Source organism: Drosophila erecta, unplaced genomic scaffold, assembly GCF_003286155.1.
Source record: "Drosophila erecta strain 14021-0224.00,06,07 unplaced genomic scaffold, DereRS2 tig00000092-arrow-pilon, whole genome shotgun sequence".
NCBI lineage: Eukaryota > Metazoa > Arthropoda > Insecta > Diptera > Drosophilidae > Drosophila > Drosophila erecta.
In genome coordinates, this window is record NW_020825207.1 from 12,466,693 (window position 1) to 12,489,252 (window position 22,560).

Below are 22,560 nucleotides of genomic sequence, written 5' to 3' on the forward strand. Positions count from 1 at the left end.
AGTGCGAGCGGCATAGCAACGGGGAGTGGGAGTGGGAGCGGGACGAACAGATGCTGACTGCTGCACCCATTGCGTTTGTCACACTGCGGGGGTCAGAGCTTCTCCCTTGACGAAGGGGTGGGGTGAGGTGTTGGGGCTCACTCCCCTGCTTAATCAGAAATTATTTGAAAATGTAAAGTCGACATGACGACGACGCACGCACAGCGAGTGCAACCGCAAGGATACCAGCCCAGCGCCACCCAAAAAACAACGCCCCCGCTGGCAGCTGCAATTTGCACACGCCACGACCCTATGACCCACTTCGTTCCGAGCGAGAAAGGAAAGAAATCTGCAACAAGGAGCCAAACAAAAGCCAGCTGAAAAACAAAAACCGCCGACAACGAATGCAAGAAAGAGCCCCAAAGAAGCGCCCCCAACTTGCATAGACTAATGCAGACTTTGCACCATGCTGAGCGCGACAGAGAAGAAAGCCGCTGGTGGGGAAAGGGCAGCGGGCTGCAAAGAAAGACTGCCAGAGTCGTGGCTCATTTGTTTGGCCGACTCACACAGAAAAGTGAGACACCGAACAAGACAGGATATCCAGAGGAGTATGTCCCAGGATGCCCTATTTATTGATACCCTCGCACTCATTCAATTCAAAATGAGAGCTACCTTTATCAGCGAATTATATGTGAGGTGAAGGGGTTCCCTAAACAAGTTTCTTCATTAAGTATACTGTTCATAATTCGCTGGTATAAGAACCATTTCGCTATCATCCATCTGCACTCCTTCAATTCAAAATCATAGTTATCTTTATAAACGAGTTACATGCTGAATGAAGATATTTCTTCATTTGGTGTCTTTTCATAGTTAGCTCGCATGAAAACAATTTCGTTACCATCCACCTTTATTTCACTTCTGAGGGTATCTCATTCGCATATTAGTTTGCCGTTGTGGGTGGCATGACAAAAGGAGAAGCCGCGAAGTCTTTATTTTCGTGGCATTCGCTGTGATCCATTTCCACCAGGACTTCATCTTGAACTAGTTGGCAAGCCTGAGTCCGCACTGCCACTCCCACTTTTGCCCCCATAATAATAAGTCATGTTAACCGAAAACCGGGCGTTGTGTTTTTTTTGTTTGTGCTGCTCCCCCATCTTCATTTTCCCCCTTTGTATTTTTTCCAGCGCGTGGCATCAACAAAAAACTTTTCGCGCACAATCAGTTGCGTTTCAACGTGGCACTGCATCATTGTTGCAACTGGCAACTCCTGCTGTTGCTGCTGTTGCTGCTGCTGCTGCTGCTGCTGCCATTGTTGCCTTTACTTATAATTTACTTTTACTTGTGCGCTTTGGCTTTGTGCCGCTCGTGTGTCGTGTAAAATATTTGCACAACAAGCCAAGAAGTCGGAGGAAAGCGGGCAACTCGACAATGGCACGAGCATTAACCATAATAATTTTTGTGGAAGGGGAAACTCGGATCCCGGACATGCCCACATACTCAAGGTTTCTGCAGCTGCCATTGTTAATCAGCAGCTGGTAAACAAAACTTGCATTGAGTCTCGTCAGAAAGGAAGTCGCAAATGCAGCGATCCTACGGAGAGAAATCCCATTTACTTGGTTGGTTTCGACCTGACAAATTGTTGTTTGGACAAATTGCTTCGCAAATTTCTTTAATCACTTAAATTTGTTTCAACTAGGCTTATGCACATGTCCCAGCAAATCAGTGAACATCAAGCAATTGAAGTAATAAATCATTTACTTTGCACACCAGAGCGTGAAACCGCAAAAAGGCGACTGAAATTGCAATTACAGATTTAGCATTTCTGGGGATTTGACCACGCGAGGACTACGAGGAAATTGTGCGCCTCTGTAGCCAAGAACGTTTGCGTGGGAGTCGAATGGAAGGAGCTAAGTCGGCCTCCTTGCGGCCGGACTCTGGCTTGATCTTCTCCGGATTGGACCGACTGTTGAACTTGGCACTCCACATGCCGTCTTGGGCGAATACGGCTGGACAGCCTGCAGCCAATTTCCCAGGCTCCGATGGACTGATCGGGGACTTGCGAATCAAGGAGGATACGAAGCGTTTCAAACCCATTTGCGTTAATTTCGGCTACCGCATAAGACGGCTAATTTTGCTGGAATTTCTTAGTTTTAAAGTAGCTGGAACGTATAAAATTGCTCTGTGACTGATAGCCAAAGTATTAAAATGAATAAGCTGAAGTGAAGTCTTTCTCATGGCTCATTCCTCCGAAAAGGAAAAAGAAAATAAATCAAAGAACTTTCAACTGCTGACTTGGCTGGTCCTTCTTGACTCGCGGAACTCAATTAGGCCCAGTTGCAATTGCTCAATTCGATAATCGATTTGCTGCCCATCTTTATGGCGAACTGAGTGAAGGAAAATTGCTTACCAGCCAGAATTGTTAACCAAGTCATAAATACACAGCTGTATTTGTGTGTGCATGCATGTATGTGGGGTCTGGCAACTTTTGCTCCCCAAATCAAAATGCAATGCGAGCGCTTTGCAAGTTTTTGGCCCCGACCCATTTTGTGGCACATCCACAGCCACATCCACATCCACATCCAGCTAGTCAGGCCACGAAGCTAAAATAATTGATAACAGATTATGTTTTACAATCTAAGCAAGGAGAGATATAATACGAGCGTTTTAATGGCCACGTGCAGCGGGCACACGTAGAGAACACCCGGATCCGGACTCGGCTCCACTTCCACTGCCCCTTCTCCGGCTTTATCAACCCGGAGACCCCGGTTCCGAGTTACCCGCAAAACGTTTGCAAAACTTAATTATTTCGTTTTGACCTTTTTGTCTTCATGTGTGTGCGAGTTTGGATGTGGGTTTGGGGTCCGGGGGTACGGGGGTACGGGGTCCGGAGATCGGGAAGTGCGCAGAGATGGACAGTTAAAAAAGTTATTTATTTTATGGCCGAAAGTTACTTTGGCCTGTTTTATGGCTCCAAAAGCCGGAAGGGCGAGGAAACTCTAGTCGCCCAGTCGATTGCCAGTGCTGATGAGCTGAAAAACGAAATAGCTACATTTGCCACATCATAGTTATGTTTCTAATAACATTTTGCAATTAACAAAAGTAAAAAAAAAATTACTCATATAATAGCCAATCATTTTGGCTATTCTGGAAGTTCATAACAACTTATCTAGTAACTCTAGCCATCACTACATGCGTTTGCAATTAAAAACGCAACCAGATTTTCCAAGTGAATAATTTTCCCATCTTTATTTAGGGCTTTTTAGCTTATTTTTCTTCGGCCATCACTTAGTGCTTTCCTTGACTTCATGTGGCCCGGTGAATTCACTGGGGCGTGGATCATAAATCAAAAACGAACAAGATTTGAAACTGGAACAAACGTGGAGCAGAGCCCCTTGGCCACATTATTCATGAACCGATATCTGGGAAACGCTCTTGGGTAGCGACGGATCCAAAACGGCATCAGTGTGCCGGCCTACGGAGTGATGGGAGGACTCCAATTGGGACTGGGATGGCGATTCGTTCAAGCCGCTAGCATCCAAATCCTCCTGGTTCTCCATCGCCCGCAACACGGAGTCCTTGTAGAAGGCGGTCTCATCGATCTTACGCCGATACAGTCCGGTTGGGTGCTCCGGATCGAAAACAATGTCCGGCCGTATGTCGCTGTCGGTGACCAAGACCCGAGCGCCGGGAATCGGCAGGAACTTGAACAGGCGCTTTCGCAACTTGGGCATATAGGTGACCCGCTGGTGGTCGGGCACCTGGGTCAGTCGACTGGGAATCACCTCGGGCAGCTCAATGGGGTAGTCCATCAGACGCCTCTCCGGCGGAAGCTTCTGCTTGATGGCCTCCAGTTGGCGGGCGGTCAGCTGCATCGGTCGCTCGCCATCCTTCCACCGCTCCTGGCCACTATTGAAGGCGATCTTCTTGTTGTTCTTCAATTGCTTGCGGATCACGCGCTTGGCCGCACAGTTGTAGGTGATCTTGGGCACGTACGGCGGGACCGGATACGTCCGGATGGATATGGGATGTCGCTGCGGCTGGCTCAGCATGTTAATGTACTTGGAATCGGCATACATGCTGATCGGCTTGCCCTGCTTTTTCGAGGAAGTGGGTTTCTTGGAGGGCTTTGGTCTATCCCTGCGCCCCATCAGGAAGAGATGCCGGTGGCCCTGTCCCTCGACGTGGCGCCAATCCGGCTCACAGAGTCGCTTTCGACTGATCCTCTCAAATGGCAAGCGGCGAAACTTCAGACGCTTCTGGTCATCGATCATCAGCTGCAGTCCCGCCACACTGGTCTTGCCCGCCGGACAAGGACACACGTTCGGATAACTGGTGCAGTAACGCCCAGGAGCCGGCTCCATGCTAATGTGGCGCCGGATCAACCGATTGGGCTTGGTGGGCACGCAGGAGAGGCGCAGGAACAGGTGCGGATTGGGGCGCGGTGTCTTTGTGACGGGAACGGCATTTGCGGCCAGCTCAAAGATGTTTGTATGCGTGTCGCAGGGACCGGCATCCTTGGGATTACGCCAGCAGCCAGACAGATTGGATATCATCGCGTGCGTGGTCGGTCGACGATCGCGGGCATCTGGATGGGTGTGATTGCAACACTTTATTTTAATACACATCTCTTGCCATAGCCTCTAAACCTTAGCTATTATTATCTGGTATCCACTACTTACTTGAAAGGAAGATGCCCTTTTGCAGGTTCGGGCGCTTGAAGAGCCTCTCGATTTCCGCCGGAAGTTCGTAGAAGTGGTAAGGCGGTGGTTTGATGGATACCCGACTGTGATTCGTGTGCGGCTTGGCGAATACGGAGCCCTTGGTGCCCTTCAGCCGGAGGTACGGTTCCGGGGGCACTCCGTAATGATTGGGGGGCAGTTGCCAGCCCCTCCATTTGGTCATGTTTCGATCGATGTGGAGCGGTCGCCGTTCCGGATACGGATTCTTTGGCGTCTTGTCGAAGCCCGTAATGTGGCGGTACTGGTCATAGGTGGCCTTGCTGAAGGCCTCTCGTCGGTTTTCTGGGAAAAGGATTAGTGTTCAGCTCCTTTTGAAACTGTAAGAGAACTTACCCTTTTGGCAAGCCACATTGTAATGCTGACCAGCCAACTTAAATTGCTTCTCCAGTCGCGGCAAATTTTCCCTTCTAATACGATTGCCTGGACAGAACCCTTATTAATGAGTGATTCGACTGCATTTTGAAATCCAACTTACGAGACGCCATAAAAAGCGGCAGACTCATCCGAGTGGCCACAAAGTTCTGGCGGTCCTCATTGTTGATCTTCTGTGTGCTCTTCTCCATGTTTGTCTTGCTACTTTAATTCTTAAATATATACATTTACTTTACAGAGCTGGTGTTTGTACAGAAATGTTTGGAGATAAATGAAGCCCGGTTTACTGAGAATTATAGTTTATACATATATGTATCTAAACTCGTTCATGATTCATGGCGGCAATGATTGCAGGCAAATTAATAGCCAATAAATGGTTTCTAATAATTTAAGCCGAGTAACAAATTGCTCCAGCAGAATGCCAAATGTTGAATTCCAATGTATCGATAAATCCGAACACTCAGATTTAGATGGTAATCCATCCTAGTAGATATATTTCCAAAGGTACAATTCTGACTACATGCCCAATTTATCAAGGTTTGCGATTCGCTGCGAATCGTACTTCGCCATGGCCATGGCTTTTACAACCGATTCGATGTTCAATTTATTGTTTGTTTATCAATTTGCAAGGACAACCGAAGCCATCAATTTAGTCCAATTTAAATTGCAGACCATTCGACAACCGAATAATTTGGTTACGTTACCCAGATATCCGCACACACGCCCTCCCAGCCGAGAATATTTGTAAATATATCCGTCCGCCCATCTCTGCACACACATATTGGCCACATAATTAGCGTAGCCAAGCGAACTGATTAACTTGCATTCAGCGATTTTCAATTGAATTTTGCAGTTCGTTGATTTGTGCCAAAAAAAAAAGGAATGCCACCGAATACAAAAAATTCGCAACAAAAAGCTGTGTGGTATGAAAAGCGGAGACTGCCGTGCAATTTCAATCTCAATTGCGAGAGAAGGGCGGGCAATGTGGGCGTGGCTCCAGTCAGAGAAGCCCGAAGCGGAGCACTGGCTTTTTGCTGCACCGAAGAATGGGAAAATATGCAACCGGGCAAATGATGAATGTGAAATGTGCCATTAATTAATTTGATTAAATGCAGGCAATCAGTCGAGCGAGGGCCGCCCAAGGGGTTCCAATAAAATGAAGGGCGTATCCAGGGGTAGGCGGTAAGAATTCCCCAATCCGTACAGCCAGCCAAAGGATGAGCACCATTTAAAATGTTGCAGAAGAGCAGCCCCAGTACTTAAATGCGCCCACGAGATAATAAAGTACGGATTTAACTATTTCCAATACGTTTAAAAATTATCCAAAATGTAGTTAAATACACTGGGATTTGAATATAATGTGTTTTCATTATGCTTTCTCGGCGTCTTCATATGTTCTAATGACCTTTGGCTTGAGTTCGTTCTTGCCGTTCTTTCCCTTGCCCTTTTTGGCCGCCTTCTTGGCCTTCTTCGCCTCCTTTTTAGCCTTCTTAGCCGCCAGTTTTTCGCGCTTGGCCTTCTTGCGCAGCTCCACTGCAGCAATTAAAAAGCTCAAGTTTAGCACAATGTTTGATGTTTTACCAAAATCAACCAACTTACCTTTGACAATTCGGGCGGTGGCCAGATTGACGGGCAGCGGAGCGCACTTGAAGCCCGCCGGTGGTGCCTTGGTCAGTCGGATGAACCGGTTGCCCGTGGCGTAGAGCAATCCCAGGCAGGCTTGTGGACGGATGCGGCTCTTGGGCCAGTTGGTGAAGTACAGATCCTTGAGCTTGATCTCCGTTTTCTTCACGCCCTCAATGTCGCGCCAGTAGTACATTTCCCGCGAGGTCGTCTGATCCCGGATCTTCCAGCTGTGCTTGGGTGGATACTTTTGGTAGCTGTTCAGACAGCTGGGCTTGTCCACACAGAACCAGACATCTGCATCCGGATAGAACTTCATTGCGCCTTCTGAACTAAGTTCCGACGATTAAAAATTTAAAACCGAAATTTGGTGATATTTTTGCTTCTATTTCGTCAAAGTATTTGTCTAAATGTTGAGCTAAAAACGAGAATTGAAATTTGAAGTTTTATTTAAAATGACAGCTGTGTTAGTCGAGGCTAACTTGAACCTGTTTTTTGTATTTTTCCTTCTGCTTCATCTGCTTAAAATGTATTTTATTCCGCCTGCGAGAATTAAACCCAACTAAAAGCAGCTAACTAACCGGCTACTTACTCTCAGCCGTAAAAACTAAGCAGGCACTTGCTGCTAAAAGTTAAGCTCGTTAGCAGGACGATAAGGTAGTGAGTTGGTAGGGGCAAGGTGTCCTGACTTGTCACACCAAAGCGACAAAGGTGATGTCGAAAAACTGTCAATTAAGTTTAATTATTTTATGCAGCAAGAGAGTGGAAAGGATCTCGGGGCACACACACACACTAACACACTGGGGCAGCTAATGTGCAAAAGGCGTCTTATGCAAACCCAGCGGAGTGGAGTGGAGTGGAGTGAAGGCTAAGCAAAGTCAATTATCCTAGCAGCTTTGATGCAAGTAATTGGCATAATGAAATTTCCTCTCCAGGCCAACCGCAAAGAATAGAAGCCGCAGGAGCAGCCAGAGCATCACGAGCAGCAGGATGAGCAGCAGTGGTAGTAGCCAGTAACCAGTAACCAGCAACCAGCAACCAGTAACCATAACCGTATTAGCATATCGCATAGTTCCGGGGTTAACTGACAAGCCGTGGCTTTTTAAGTTCCTGTCCTGCGTATTGAGTAAATATTTAAGCAGCTCGCCAGCTGTCGCACAATATTAATAGCATGCATTCGGGCGCAACTTGAAGCGAAACTCGACTTCAGTTCTTCTGGCCGTGGGGAAAAAAGGAAAGGGACAAATAGTCGAAGAGCAGCCCGTGGCCCCAAAGTGCAAATATGTTGCGGCCAAAGCCGCAAAAACGTTTAAATATTTTATAAGCCAAAGGCACTTGCCAGCCGCAGTTGCAACTGAGCCAGAGCAGCAGCCAGAGGATAAGGAACAGCTAACTGCTGCAGTTACCAAATCGTCAACAACTAAGGCAGACAGCACAGATCCACACGTATATATGTGTACGGCTATAATATGCACATTCCTATATACAAGTATATCCCTGTCTAATGGGAATCGGTTCGAGTTGGCTGCTGAAAAGCGAGGAGTATATTGGATGAGAATGCCAGCTTAGAACAGATCTATTTTGCCTTTTTAGCCGAAAGCTGCTGCTTGTCGAGCCTCAAATGCTGTCTGTATTTGCGGATGTGGTGGGTTCCATTTTAAGTTTCAAATTCGTACAGCTTCCAACTTGAGTTCTGTATTATTATTTTTCCAGCTAATGGTCAATAATGCAGATGAAACAAATTTAAGTATTTACAAACGCAGGTCTTAAAACTGCTGATTCTGCGTCGCTGCTAAGGGAATATTTTGTATTCAATGCTGGATATCATTATGTCGACCCATTATTTCGCTATAATCTCTCTAAATACCTCGACTCCTTTAAGTTGATTCCGTTGCCATGTTGCCCAGCTCGTTTGGCATTCCCCTAATGCCATGAATTTTCGTCGGTTGCACTTTAGACCGCCCCACCCCTCTTGCACCAGCAAACCAAGGGATACTGCACATTGTCTTTGGTGGTTGCGGTGGTGATGGTGGTGATGATGGTGGCGCTGGGTGGTGCAGGGTGGTGTTGTAGCAGCGCTGGCTGTATTGTTGCATTGTTTCGGTTGCATATGAACGACAGCTTTCCACACTTTTTATCGCTCCACTCTGCCACTTATTATAGCATTTTTCTCCGCTTTCTTGGCTTTTGTGCGCAAATTTCCATGGGGATGCAGAGCCTCGAAGTTTTCGGGCTGTGTTCAGCTCAGCTGTTGAGCTGATTTCGCAGCGACATAATACACTTGTAAAACATTCAGTAACTTAAAGCCCAGTGCTGAGGCCACATGCCCGCACCGCGCCCCCTCAGTCCCTGTGAAATTATCGTATTTCAATTGAATTTCTCACATGCGATTTGCATAATTGAATTTGGACTTGCAGTGCCGCCATCAGATGGTTTTGGATAATTTATGGGGACCAAAAACCGAACGACAACGCCGGTTTGAGCCGCTCATTTCTGGATAATTATGCCGCTGAAGATGCGTCTGCTTTATTTTTATCGATGCGCATTAAAAGGCTTTTAAAATTTATTGATATTACCAACTCTATTAAATTATGCCACCACCTCGGTGTATGGATGGTTGGCTCTTTGTGCTGCTGCCGCTGCTGCTGCTGCTGCTGCTGCTGCTGCTGTTTTTGTTGCCTTGATGCCTGTTTTACAGCCTGACTGAGTGACGCCTGGCGATGGCAGCAAATTTTCCATGTCGCCAGTGGCAGGAGCAGCAAACAGCAGCAGCTACATCAAGGGCGCTGCTGCGTCCGTTGACTGGCAGCAAAATTGGCAATTCCAAGGCAGCAGCGACGGCGCAGGCGACTTTTTCCGGGGGGGGCGTGGCATGGGGCCGGGCTCAAACTCAATTTGTGTGAAAAATACTTTTAGTTACTGTGCATATTTTAAATGTTACACACAGCGGCAGCCACAAGAGCAGCAACAACGCATCAGCGTGATGTGAATTTTATTTTATATATATGCGAGTATATATACAAAAATGGGGAAAAACTTAAAAATTATGTTTCACACAACGAGCAGCATGAGCGGTAAGCTGAATATGGGATAAATTAATGCATAAAGACTGGCAGCCATTGAAATCAGTTTATTATGCGCACACATACACAAGCACTATGCCGGCATACGCGGCGTATGATTGATAAATTTGCACTTTGAAAGCACTCAAAACGTAAAAAAGTAAGGTGAGCAAATAGAAAGAAACTGCGCCCACGAATAGAGTAAACAATAATATACTATTGGGCTACAAACTACCTAAGAATTGGAAGCAATTATAAGAGAAATACATTTTGAAAATATCTAAACCATCAAAATTACCTTCAAACTACGTTAAAATACTATAAAATTCATGTTATTTTATTTTTGTTGAATATGTTCCATTACCATACATTAAACATAATTTAAAATTCTATTTAATGGGATCTTCCACATTTTCAAAAAGGCAAAAGACTGCATCACCGCGCTAATTCATATTCATGGCGTGTTTAGGGAATCCAAATTGTAGTAATATAGTGGATTAATTCGGTGACAGGATTATAATTTTTTTTGCCATCGGACATCAGAACAAATAAAATCACATAAAATGTAATAAATAATATCTAATAGCTAATAGTGTTTAAATTATTCAAACTGAATGCCATATTACATTCATACAGTAGGTTTTAAGCGAAAATATTGAACAAATTTCATTGCAATAAAACTAAACTAAATAACTGTAGGTAAATTGTATGAATATTATTTGGGGGTAGCAGTTGTCCACCTGGTAATTAGAATTCATCACGCATCCGCAGATTGAAATAGACACATAGAAGCGGCAAAGAGAATCGCATTTTGGCCAACATCACACTTCATTAGCACAGGTTATCGCGCTGTCTGCCGCCCCAAATTTGCGACTGTGTGCCTGGGTGTTTGTGTGTGGCACACCCTCCTTGGGTGCCATTGGGAAATTTCGCATGCACATGGCGCAGACATTTGAAAAACGGCCAAAGCAATGGGAGCTGGCCCCTGCCGAGGAGTTCGGGAAAACCCCCGAAAACTGTGAAACTCCCAGGCACGAAAAAACTGCAAAGTTCGAAAACAGACGCAGACACGGGCGGCGAAGGATTTGTGCGATAGGAGTTGGGCGGTCCGAATTTCTGGGGGCGTGGCAGCATGCCTCTGAAGTGGCAGACACGTAACCCCTTTAGCTGGTGTCAAAGGCAACATACAAATTCGAAGCTCCAACAACAGCTAAAGCTGACTACATACAAAAAAAAAAGAATTCGGGAGTCGGGGGCACACTGGGTGCCATAAATTATGCAGCGCGCGGTAGAAGCTGCAATCTGATGCCCTTCTGGCTCCCATTCGCTGCTCCCCCAGCGACCCACTGCATTCAATTTGCACCGCTCCGCATCCCCAGGTCCCCAAAAACAGCGTACCCTCAGCTCAATTGCCGTGGCGGAAGTAGCAATCCAAGCTTATCCATGGCATTTGGCATTCAACCGGCCGAACTGGCTGCTCAATCATCAATCCGCGTGCTAGCAGCAAAAACGGCAACAAGAGTTGGCCCAAACTGGTGCAGCCAGACGGAAAAAGGTCATGGAAACTCGGACTGAACACAATCGAATTTGCGTCCTGATTTAGGCCACATCGCACAAAACATGGACGATTTCAACTAAAGGTGCTTTATGAGGCCTCAAAGAGACCCAATGTCCCAGAAAGCAAGATACTTTCACTGAATCAATGGATTAATTATGCTCACGAAATATGTAGTTACACATCAAAAGACATTGCTACACTCGGATTAAAGTTAATCAACAATAGCTACTATATATTTCAAGTATACAACATAACTAATAATTATTTGGCTAGAATAATATTATTAAAGTTAGTGAATATAATCAAATTTGTCCAAAAATATTTTTTAGTTTAGTTTGAGACCAGAAGTAAACTGAAAACAAAGAACATGGCAAGAATAACCGCCCACTCAGTTTCTCTGGCTCCTAATTAGCACCGAACCACTCAAGTTGACTTGACAGCATTATGATTAAACTAATATCAATTGTCCAGGGCGCCGAGACACTCTGGGGATCCGCCGATGGAGGCCAGATCAAGTGGTTAGCTCCGCGCGGCGTCTGCGAGTGTCATCAATGCCAAAGTGGCGATGGGTCAGCGGTGTAGCTCCAGGGGATTTGAGTTGCATTGGCAAATAGCTGTATAGGCCTCTTATTTACCCTTAACATTTAATTGAAATAAAACCATTTGTTCTTAGGATCGATATAGTGCGAATTCGATGGCCACACAAAAAGCTTTTATTAAGCATTGCTTTCATATTATTCAAATTGAATCATTCTCAATACGGATCTAAGGCGATCATATTTCTTGTCAGCACTCAAATTATCTTGACCCCTTCAAATATTTGATGAACTAAGCTGCTGGTTTTCCACTTCCGTGTCCGTTTTGTATGCCCCCCTTCAGTTGCCTTCATCCAACGTCTTCATTAGCTGGCATATTTGTCTCCTTTTCTTTCTCACTGCCTCTGTCGCGTCTCCCTACTTTCCCTTGGGAGAAAGCAGCAAAGGAAACTAATAATTAACACTTTTTACTGCCAAGAGTCGATAATTGAATTACAGAGTGCAGTCAATGGCAGTTTTAACCCTGCAATTTCACTTCGCCTCCATCGTGTTCTTCATCGGGAGGTCCCTTAAGTTTTTAGCAGCTGCCAGAAAAATATTCGCAAATGCAATCGCTTATACACTGAGAAACAACAAGAGCAAGTCCAAAGGCAAAGGCAAAAATTCAAATGCAGCACCATGGCCAAACAAAATGAATCAAAAAACGGGTGGATATGGGGGCTAGGAAGGAGCCGAGGCGCCAGCAGTCGGAATTCTTGCATAAAAACGTTTAATTAAAATTCAAGAGGTTTTGTTTTCAGAGGCTGCAAGTTTTTGTTTTAATTTCCCCCACCAACCCCCCCATTTCACTCCATCAGTGTGTGTTTGAACGTCTTGAGTAATAGGTTCCCCAATCCGAAAAGGGCGATTCTGGGCGGTGGGCGATGGGCGATGGGCGGTGGGCGGATATCGGGCTTAAGAACGGGGGTCAACTATGCAAATTGGTGTCTGTTTTGGATCGGCGTTAATTACTTTGAAGTAAAATGCAAGCGACTAGCAAGTGGAATCGAGAAGCGACAGGCTGGAAAAGAGTTGAATGAGACTGTGATGGCGATCCGGAGAATTAGGGGAAAACAATAGCAAGGAATGCACCAATGATTTAAAAACAGGATGGCGACCAAGAACAAGTCAAAATGTGTAAATTTTTTGCTGCATTTGCTTAACTTTCGAATTGAAACTATACAAAATTGCTGTAGTATCAGTAATCAGAACTAATCCCTATAGGTTCGGTGATATACTGCTTTGGGAAATCTGTTGCAAATAAATTTCCCGGAATATGAAACTCTCTCTGGATAAGCAAAGACTCATTGATAAATGCTACTTTTTGGCTGTCCTTGATAATTTTCCATAAATCCCAAGTAAAAGTGAGAAATCCCCAGCGAATCTTTAGCGCTTTTGCACCCTGCGTTTTTCCTCTTCCGACACTTTTGTGTGTCGATTGGCAAAGCAAACAGGGAAGTAAATTTGAAAATCCAATTTGCATTTCCATCAATAATAACGGCCGCACCAAGGAATATTAGACGACGACGATCCCGCCCAGCTCCTCCCCAAAAGTCCTTCGCACCGAAGTCGATGCGTTTTGGGACAAGAGGACAAGAGTGCGGGGCAGTTGGAGAGGAGCCGTCAAAAAATTTACCAATCATTAAAAATACTTCCACTTCCGTTTCCTGTGCGCACCATTTTCTAATGCGCCGCTTGGGCTTCCGTAGACACAGAGAGAAAATACTGCAAGCTGTTGCTGCAAAATGAGTTGCTTAGTTCGGTCCACTCCTTATTGATTATCTCAAGTAATTCAAGGCCAAGAAATAGCGTTGAAGTATGGTATTCTGACATAACAAGTAACATATTAATTTTCTCTCAGTGCTGAGACTTTCCCCCGCCAATCACAAGCCCCCGATGAAGACCCTCTGAAGCTTTGTTTGAACAGCTAATGCCGGCCACGTTCCATTGTCGTGGAGCAGCTCTGGCCTGCCACAGTTAGTCATCTCGCGCTGCTTTATGTAATTTATATCCTTGCTGCATTATCCTTTATTTACTTTACTTTTTAGCATTATATTTCCCGCAGTTCTTTCTCTCTTTGGCTCGGACCGGACCGCCTCACTCGTGGGCTTGCCTGGCAAATTTATGTATAAAAATGAGCGAAATTGCAGAACACAGTTTTTCCATTACTGAAAATAAATGTCTGAAGGATGTGCCAAGGCCCAGTCGTCGCAGCAGGACTCCTGCCGCTGCTCCCAGCTTCATCTGCTGCCTTAACATAGATAAAAAAAAATCGCTTCTTACTGATGAGCTTCAATGAATTCAATCAGAATTCATTTGAATACAGTCCGTGCATACCAAAAGGGCGAGATTAAGTGGCCAAGCCGAGCCAAGTCGAGTCGAGTCGAGTAGAGGAGTCCAAGTACAAGTCGGTCTCGGAGTCGAAGTAGAGTGAAAGTGTGGAGGAGTCAACTCCTTTTGACTAATATGCTTGTGGCCTGGGCGGTGCCGAAGTGGGCCAGCTTATTCCCCCAGCCGCCTCCTCCTGAGTTTCCCGTCATGACGCTGACGAATAAGTAATCAGCGCTAAGTTGGTAATTGAAAGCGCTGCCAAGGGTTTCTTAAAGCTGCTGCTCGGCGTTTACCTCTCGGCCAAGTGCGTTTGCCTTGAAAGAAGAAAAACCTTTTATGGTACTTCCTACATAAGATGTCAGCACCATTCGGGAAACAGCACCTGCAGATAGGCGGAAATAAAATGAAATATTTAAAGACAGTCAGCCATATACGCAGCCAAGTGGGCGGTTAAGGCCCAAGGCCACGGAGCTCAGGTGAAAATCAAGCATGGAAAACAATGAGTAAAGGTTACCTGTGTTGCTGAAGCGCCATTTAAATACTGGAAATGAACCTGGTAATGATATTATAAATTTGATATTGTTAAAGCAAGTAAATTTGCCTTGCATACACCTAGGAAAATATACAAATAATCATTAGGACTTTATAGCCTACGCATATACATAGTTGCATGCACTGAAAGTAGTAGTTCATCCTAATGAATGCGGGCTGAACTAGATTTCATTAAACGAAAGTAGGCATATTTACCAATTAAATAAATTGCCAAAGCTTCCAGATAAGCCAAGTTACCTTAAATGGCAGCTAAAGAAGAGCGTATGTTATTCCGCAGAAGCGGAAAGAATGCGCCATACATTGCGTAACATGAAGTCGCAAAAATTATGTACAGAGATTAAGAAAGTAAACCGTTATTGCCAACGCCCCCGGGCTAAGAAGAAGTGGGTGGGGCAATCCAAAATGTGGCGCGAGGGGGGTCGGAAGGTCGGTGGGGGGGAGGTATGCCATTCGTGTTGACAGTTTGTGCTGCAGGCGATACCAGGGAAAAGCGGTGAAAAACATAATGAAATTATATATTTCCCAAACATTTCGTGTGTGGCAGATGAGCTCTGTTTTATATCTGTATGAGATTATCTTCTGTTTTATGTTCGGCGGGAAAATGACTCTGAAAATTTTCTACATTAATAAAATAAGCGAAAAACAAGTGTGGAACGTAAAAATAAATGAGAGATTTAAACAGAGCAGTCTGCAAATAAGTAGACATGCTATAAAGAACGCCTTGTACAAATTCTACAAAATCTTATTCAGAAATCAGTAATCAGTTATGATTACTATAAAATAACATTATATACAAGGTAAATGTAGCTTATAATTTATTAATTACGTTTTCTTCTGGTGACTATTTAACTCGAGCCTTTCTTATGTTTAAATGCAGCGACATAACGCCAGTTTGAATTCATGTTCTTCTATTCAATACTTTGACATTTTGAGTTCCAAAATCTTGATGACTTTTCTCCTCCTTATATCAAGAAAAATCCTCCATGGAAACCGGGTTAGCTATCCTGCGGTTGACTCTGGAAACGTTTCAGCAACTGGCGAGCAAGCGAACGTGATGCTTGATTTTGGATCTCAGGCATCTGAATGTTTTATGGGCAAGTGGAATCACTTTCCTGATATCCGATTGCAGTGGGTGTGGGGGTGTTGTTTCCGTCTTGCCTCGATTGATTCCGATTCTAATTGTTTTGGTCTAGTGGTAATCGCCCTGTGTCTGTGCAAATTACCTGAGCCGTGGCAAAACTTCAACCCTCAAATGGGCAAATAATTATTCGTGCAAACCCAAATCCCACAAGTTCCCTTGGGGTAAAAACAAACGTAGTTGGTAAGAGGGAAAAATTAAGCAAATATCACGTCGTTCGCATTTGAACTTCAGAGAAAATCAAAGACAAGCTCCGTTTTTGGATACAACGCAAACTTAGCCAACTTGAATAAACGTTGTGTAGCAAAGTGTACCTTGCCACACAGTTCGAATGTTTGTGAGTTTTCACTGGGACTCCGACTCCGTTCGAATCCAGTTCGGCTTAATTACAGAAGGGCTTACAACCAGACAATGAAGTTTAGATTGCCCGGATGAAGCTCCCCAAATGGGCAACGTATTCGGGTGTTATTATTGGGCTGGAATTTTGAATGGCAATTGAGTTTACGCTGGTGCATACCTGTTAATGAATGAAAAACAGTTGTTTCAAAAATATTTTGTTCATTCCTTAATTAGAAGAATATTGTTTTATGATATAACAATTCATTATTATTCTTCTAAAATAAAATTAAAAACACTACGATTTTGGCCTTTGAAGGCTCGAACTTTCTTTCCGTGCAGCAACAAACAAATAAACACAGAGTTTGCAACAAACAAACGAATTCATTGCTAAATCATCGAGTGCAGTGAACTCGTTTTAGCTTCCTTAAAAAAAAAGAATTGGGGGAGTCCCCCAAAAGTGAGCGAGTGTGTGTGTGTGAGTAAATTGTAGAGTTGGCGCAAACGAGTAAAGAAATCGCTCATGCAAAACTGATTGACTGTAACGAAGAAAGTGTAAAAAGAAATACGAAACTTGCTACAGTTGCTGCTGATTTTTAGACCGTGCCACGCCCCCTGCAAACGACTTTTCGCCGCCCGCCCCTTTGTTTTCTGTCTGTTATCTGTCGGCGTTTATTTATGTACACATATGTACATCCATATGTACATCTATACTCGTATGTACGTTGCTCGCCTTCACATATGCAACGTATTCATTCCAGAATATCCCGCTCCAACATCCCTCTGTTACTGATTTTTATTGAAGGGAAAATATCGCTGGCTGTGCTCCCCTTTCCTTTTCTACTCGTCAGTTTTCACCTCGCCATCCCTCCACTTTTTGGGGGCTCAACTTCTCTTTTTTGTCGGTTGCGCACTTAATTGAAAGGAATTGTTAATTCACACAGGACCCCAACCCATTCCTTTGCTCGATTACTCGTCCTTTGTGTGTAATTGGCTGTACTGCTGATGAACATTCGGAAAAGTAACACCTTTGACCCATCCCATTCCTCAGATTGGAAAATACGGCCTACAACCAGTAAGTTTGTTTGTTTAAAAGCAAAACAAATAACCAATTTTAATGCAACTTTGCTTTGTGGTAAGTTCAAGTTACAACTGCCGAACCAAAAAATTTGTTTGTGTAAAACTCGAGATTTGTTTATTGTTGCACATTTCAAGAAAACGTGATTCAGTGCGTAATTTTAAGCAAAGGAATTCTTGCAAGGAACGCATGTAAGTACATTTAACGCATGTTAAATTTAATTTTAAAGGAATATTCCAACAGTAATTGTTTGCCAGAGAACGTCTGTCGGACTCCTGCGGCAGTAGAATTTGCTGTATTTATTCGTGACACTTATTTGTCATTTTCAGCATATAATAGCATTGTGTGGATTATAATGGGATTATAGCCCCAGTCGCCCCACTTCTTGAGTACACCCCACTACGCCGTAGTAATTGCTCACGTTCTCACGCGCTCTCAACGCCTCACCCCCTGTGGCTTTTAAAACCAATTTGGTAAAACCGTCCGAGCAACAGCAGCCAGCGCCAAGTCAACCAGGTCAAAAGCTGCTCCAAGATGTGTGTAATTAGACGTGACTTTTCCTCGAGTTCTACTGAAGGGTTTTCAGATGGCCGGGGGCCAAATCGGGCCTTAAAGCCATCTTAACGCTGTTGTTATTTAGAGCTTAATTGTGCCGGGACACGGAGGAGGCCGGGTCGGGGATCGGGCGCCAATTATTGGGCTGAGGTGATGGGGTGATGGGGTGAAGGGAGCATGGTCCTTAGGGTTCAAGATAGATTATAGACCGCTTCAATGGCTAATCCGTGGAGCCTCCGCAACGTCCCCACCCACCATGATGCCCCACTCAACCGCAATTAGCTTGGCAGAAGCTCGATATCGACACATTAGCATCCCCAGTGCACCGGGCATAATCAGATTATCAGCCACCCACGGAAAAAGCGAGTGAGAAAGCGCTAATTTGTGCACGGAAATCACGCCCAGGAGCATGGATGGATATCAGGGATTTTCCCGATGCCCTCCCCATGTGGGTGTCACCTCCAGCCTCCAGACTGTTTCCCTTATCGCCTTTGTGCAAATTGAAAATATGCCAAATAATTACACATTTTTATGTGAATTTTTCAATTTATATGCCGTCAAATAAACGCTGCGTGCACATCACGCTATTGACATCCAGTTGGGTGGCCGTGGCGCCCACTTTTCCCTCATTTCCGACATTTTTCGCAACGTCGTCAGACATCTTCTGGCAGCTTATTTATTCAAAATTGTATTTGACCTTGGAAAGCTCAGGCAAACTTCGGGAAAATGTCCAAAGATGGCGTTGGATAGCTTTTCATTTACGAGCGTAAGTTACATACATCTGTAAAATCACGTCAAATGTATTAAGCAATGTCGTGCAAGTAGAGAATTCAAATGACCAGACCCAGTAAAAAACGAAAATTATATACCGACTGTTATTTAATGCGTTTACAAGTATATGGTGTGTTGTACTGAGCAACATGCACTCGAAAAAAACTTACAAAGTTCAGTGTTAATGAAAGCCCTACACCAACATCAGGATGTCAGAGGCCAATAGCCAACCATCTCCGGGTGCTTGGCTTTTAATCATAATGTTTATCAAAATATAAGTTGACAAGTGCAGTTTCATACATTTTAAATGTACAAAAGGGGATGGTGGGTTGGGGAAATGATTAAGATACAACGAGAAGGAAGGAAAAGTAGGTCAAATAAATGAACTGAATTGGAAGTTGGGAAATAGAAGAATTAATGAGAAGATGCAGATGATGGGGACACTCAATTTAAGCGCTGAGTTACCGGCAGCTTTTTGCGTCGTCTGCGCAATTGCTGACTGCGATCCCAGTACTCATAGTAGCGTTCCTGTTTCAACCATTCCTGATATTTATACCACCACTCCTCCCACTTGATATAGTCCTGAAAGATACAGATAAATAAATGTAACAATTTGTACTGGGCTGTTGATTAAATCGTCACCTACCTTCAGGTCCAAGTCCCTTAGGTAGCCACGACTCTTGTAGTACTCGTAACGGACGCGCACATCGTCCCACGACAGCATACCCGACGGTGCTGTGGTGGCCAACTCCTCCGGAAAGTGCCCGGCCGGTGCCGGCGAATACGAATAGCGACGCGGCGGCGACTCCAGACCCTCTTCAATCATCACTTTGAGGGCCCCACCGGCGGAGTCTTTGGTGATGCGCATGTTCTCCATGTTGCTGCGATCGATGCTCCACTGCGCCATTTTGCCGAATCGCTCCGAGAGCGTCAGCCGCGTAGTAGCCGAGAATGTGGGCAACGTGCCGACCTCGTCGCTGTCGGAGCCGTTCGAATCGTCCGAGTCCGAGGAGGAGTTTGCCGCGTTAGCTCCGGTGCCACTGGACGTCCCGCTCGGATGTTTTTTGCGTTTCTCACCTTCAATTTTTATCCGTGGCCTTATCTGATGGAAAATAAATGGATTGTTAAATTTGGTTTCAAAAGTATATAAGCCACGGAAAATAATAAAGCGCGGTCTATACTTACCTCCTTTTCCTTTTTCTTCTTTTTCGCCTGTACTGTCGGTGCTCCAGCTGGCGCTGACGCCGGTTCTGGTGGCTCTGGAGGGCGGTGCTTAAGACGCGGATCTTCCGGCGGAGGCGAGTGGCGCGAGGACCGCGCGATCTTCATGTGGGCGTCCGACGGGGCGACACGTTCATGCCCGATGTGACGCATCTTCGCCTGGCGGTATTTCTCCATGGCGGAAACCGAACTGCCTCCACCTCCGCGCACGGGTGGTGGAGTGGTGGGGCGCCCATGGATGCGGCCATGTGACTCCGACGGAGGGGGCGGAGGCGCCCCCGAACGATAATGGCCACGTGGCTTGGGTGGCGGCGAGCGCGGACCACGGGATCTGTAAGGAAAAAAAATTACGTTAATAAGAACAGAGCAACAATTCACACATCCTTACTCACCGAGATCTGTGACGATGACTGGGTGAGCATAGGGAGCAGGAATCATCGGAGCTGGTGCTCATAGAGCTGTTTGATCGCGAACGCATCGAGTGCTGCAAAAGCGTTAAATTACAAATTAGTATACCCGTTACGGCTCTTATTGAGCGAATTTTGTGTTCAATATTATATGGCACTATCTGGTTGAAAACTCACCCTCGGCGGTGGCGATGGCGGTCGCTTGGAACGCGGCAGGATGTGGGCGACTGGACCTCGCTTCTCCATAACCGACGACGAGGGCGGAGGAAGCGGTGGAGACCGGCGACGTCCGAGCGGAGAACGCGACGCGTTTGGCTTGCGTCGCAACGACGATGACGACGAGCCACCACTGGGTTCCGGCGGAGATCGAGGCCTTCCGCCGTGGCCGTTTCCGGGTCGACGCATGAGGGCATCGTGGCTATTGTTGGGCGATCGTGGCATGGGCGGCGACCGGGGTCCACCACGGCGATCCATGCCACCGTGCATAGTCAAGGGCGGTGAGCGGCGACGCGGAGGTGGTGAAAGCGGTGGCGATTTGCGCAAACGCGACCGACTGCGCGAATGCGGTGAACGAGAGCGGCCGTATCGCTGTGACGGAGGCGGTGGACCGGGCGGCGGTCCACCTGTGGGCGGATAACGACCGTAAGGCGGTGCTCCAACCTCACGCCCTTCGCGACCGTCGCGTTCGCTCTCGCCAGAGCTGCTCTCCCCCTGGATGTACATCTTTTTGTATCCTGTGTGGCGCCATCGGTTCGGATCCTTCTCCTCGGCCTCGATCAGCTTCTTGTCCCAGTAATCGTTGGTGGTGTTGGCGCGCGCCTTCTTCATCACGTTGTCGATCTCGCGTCGCTTTCCAGCGGGTAATGAGGGATCTGCAAGGTTGAGAGGTAAAAGGTCAGCTTCGGTTTGGCAGGGCGGTGGGTGGTGGGTGGTGCTTGGTTCCGGGAAGCCCCTAAGGCGGGCTGATGGGTTTATGGGCCCTTAGACATCGCTAATCCCGGCGAGGCATTGGGTTTTCCCACTTCTATGCAGTTGCTGCTGGTAGTTGGTAGAAGTTTCAGTTCAGGTACCTGTTATGCGGGCAGCTGTCGGCTGCCTGTCCATGTGCAGTTTGGGATTCAGTTCGGCGCGCCTGCGCGACGCCATCGCGGAATTTCGGATTTCTCTCGCTATGGCAACTATGTATATGTATATATATATATCGCGCGACAGATATATGTATGTATGTACTCGGGTTTCAGTGTTTATTACCCCCAATCGGTTAGGGTTTGGTTTACTGTTTCGGATTCGGTTTGGCGAACGCGACAACACACTTTACCATTTCAAAAACATACACAACAAGCTGCAAATATATTACAATTGAATACAGAAACATGTAAAGAGAGCATTAGAAATGGCCAACTCAAAGCAACAACAATATCAGGAGCGGATTTAAAGAGAAGGGGAGAGCGGAGAGAGCTGAAAACGAAGAGAGAATCGCGGACGCGTCCCGGCTGTCATTTAACCCATATCGCGACGCGGGGGTCGGGGACCTGTGGTCCCAATCAAAATCGTGCGAGAGAGCCGATTTTTAATCGGCTTGCGCGTATATCTTTTCACATGTGCATTTTCCATTTCTTCCATTTTTCACACATACACTCACTCACACCAGCACCAATATATTTGCCTTGTCAGCACGAGAGGAATGCAGAGCGAGAGCGGGACAGAGAGAGAGTGTGAGGCAAAAGTAGGCGATACTCCCGACGACAGCAACTAAATTCCGAATTTCAGCTCTGGCGATTATGTAATCGATGTAAAACAGGCACTAGACTAATTTGCTTACATTTGGCGACGTTTGCGGGCACGCTTTACGAGATTTCGTGAGGTGTTAATGTTTTATTGGCAAATGAAAAACACGGCGTTGCGTTCACTTCAATTTTTCTCGACGGCCATGTTGGTAATATCGATATGTCGGAGGACAATCGAATACTTGGGCTCGGTAGCCTAAGGCCTGTTCAGACTATTATCGGATAAACTTCTTATCGAGTCAGTTATTATTTCTTAATACTACATATTCGGGTATTTTTAATTTAGACTTCTTAATTTTAGACTTCTTTAAATACTTTCATATTGTTTCGTTCCTATGTCAAATATGAATTACGATTCAACGGCTAATGGACCTTTAACTTCAAATCAAACAAAATTTGAATTATGATATATCAATTTTAAAGACTATTACCATTATGCATTTTTGTTTAATTAGCCATATATATTTTGTTGATTT

The 22,560-nt window shown here is 45.6% G+C and overlaps 4 protein-coding genes across 5 annotated transcripts; all 4 read right to left on the reverse strand.

The window, feature by feature from the left end:
• Positions 1-1,716: 1,716 nt before the first annotated feature.
• On the reverse strand, positions 1,717-2,203 carry LOC6547588. Its single transcript, XM_001974867.3, has one exon. The coding sequence runs from the start codon at positions 2,071-2,073 to the stop codon at positions 1,825-1,827; it is 249 nt and encodes an 82-aa protein (XP_001974903.1). The 5' UTR covers positions 2,074-2,203; the 3' UTR covers positions 1,717-1,824.
• A 994-nt stretch (positions 2,204-3,197) lies between these two features.
• On the reverse strand, positions 3,198-5,379 carry LOC6547587. The gene is made up of 4 exons (XM_001974866.3): positions 5,194-5,379; positions 5,052-5,138; positions 4,659-5,000; positions 3,198-4,564 (listed from the first exon to the last, which is right to left on the reverse strand). Exons 1-4 carry the CDS (start codon positions 5,279-5,281, stop codon positions 3,381-3,383), a joined length of 1,701 nt encoding a protein of 566 aa, XP_001974902.1. The 5' UTR covers positions 5,282-5,379; the 3' UTR covers positions 3,198-3,380.
• A 1,002-nt stretch (positions 5,380-6,381) lies between these two features.
• On the reverse strand, positions 6,382-7,183 carry LOC6547586. The gene is made up of 2 exons (XM_001974865.3): positions 6,690-7,183; positions 6,382-6,623 (listed from the first exon to the last, which is right to left on the reverse strand). Exons 1-2 carry the CDS (start codon positions 7,030-7,032, stop codon positions 6,460-6,462), a joined length of 507 nt encoding a protein of 168 aa, XP_001974901.1. The 5' UTR covers positions 7,033-7,183; the 3' UTR covers positions 6,382-6,459.
• Positions 7,184-18,758: 11,575 nt separating this feature from the next.
• LOC6547585 (basic salivary proline-rich protein 1) lies at positions 18,759-22,275 on the reverse strand. Of its 2 annotated transcripts, XM_001974864.3 has the most exons (7): positions 22,120-22,275; positions 21,368-21,639; positions 20,475-21,169; positions 20,283-20,374; positions 19,855-20,221; positions 19,316-19,771; positions 18,759-19,251 (listed from the first exon to the last, which is right to left on the reverse strand). In XM_001974864.3, the coding sequence occupies exons 2-7, from the start codon at positions 21,441-21,443 to the stop codon at positions 19,114-19,116; spliced, it is 1,824 nt and encodes a 607-aa protein (XP_001974900.1). In that variant the 5' UTR covers positions 21,444-21,639; positions 22,120-22,275; the 3' UTR covers positions 18,759-19,113. The 2 variants fall into 2 exon arrangements, with proteins under 2 accessions (XP_001974900.1, XP_015012195.1); XM_015156709.2 differs by lacking the exon at positions 21,368-21,639.
• Positions 22,276-22,560: the final 285 nt, after the last annotated feature.

Excerpts from the sequence above, each read along its gene's own strand:
- LOC6547587 (XM_001974866.3), bottom strand. The coding sequence starts at position 5,281 with ATGGAGAAGAGCACACAGAAGATCAACAATGAGGACCGCCAGAACTTT. Across the intron at positions 5,001-5,051 it reads CAATGTGGCTTGCCAAAAGG|AAAACCGACGAGAGGCCTTC; the intron begins GTAAGTTCTCTT and ends TCCTTTTCCCAG. Across the intron at positions 4,565-4,658 it reads AAAGGGCATCTTCCTTTCAA|ATGCCCGCGATCGTCGACCG; the intron begins GTAAGTAGTGGA and ends ACACCCATCCAG.
- LOC6547586 (XM_001974865.3), bottom strand. The coding sequence starts at position 7,032 with ATGAAGTTCTATCCGGATGCAGATGTCTGGTTCTGTGTGGACAAGCCC. Across the intron at positions 6,624-6,689 it reads CACCGCCCGAATTGTCAAAG|TGGAGCTGCGCAAGAAGGCC; the intron begins GTAAGTTGGTTG and ends TAATTGCTGCAG.
- LOC6547585 (XM_001974864.3), bottom strand. The coding sequence starts at position 21,443 with ATGGCGTCGCGCAGGCGCGCCGAACTGAATCCCAAACTGCACATGGAC. Across the intron at positions 21,170-21,367 it reads GACAGCTGCCCGCATAACAG|ATCCCTCATTACCCGCTGGA; the intron begins GTACCTGAACTG and ends TCAACCTTGCAG. Across the intron at positions 19,252-19,315 it reads TAAGGGACTTGGACCTGAAG|GACTATATCAAGTGGGAGGA; the intron begins GTAGGTGACGAT and ends TGTATCTTTCAG.
- LOC6547588 (XM_001974867.3), bottom strand. The coding sequence starts at position 2,073 with ATGGGTTTGAAACGCTTCGTATCCTCCTTGATTCGCAAGTCCCCGATC.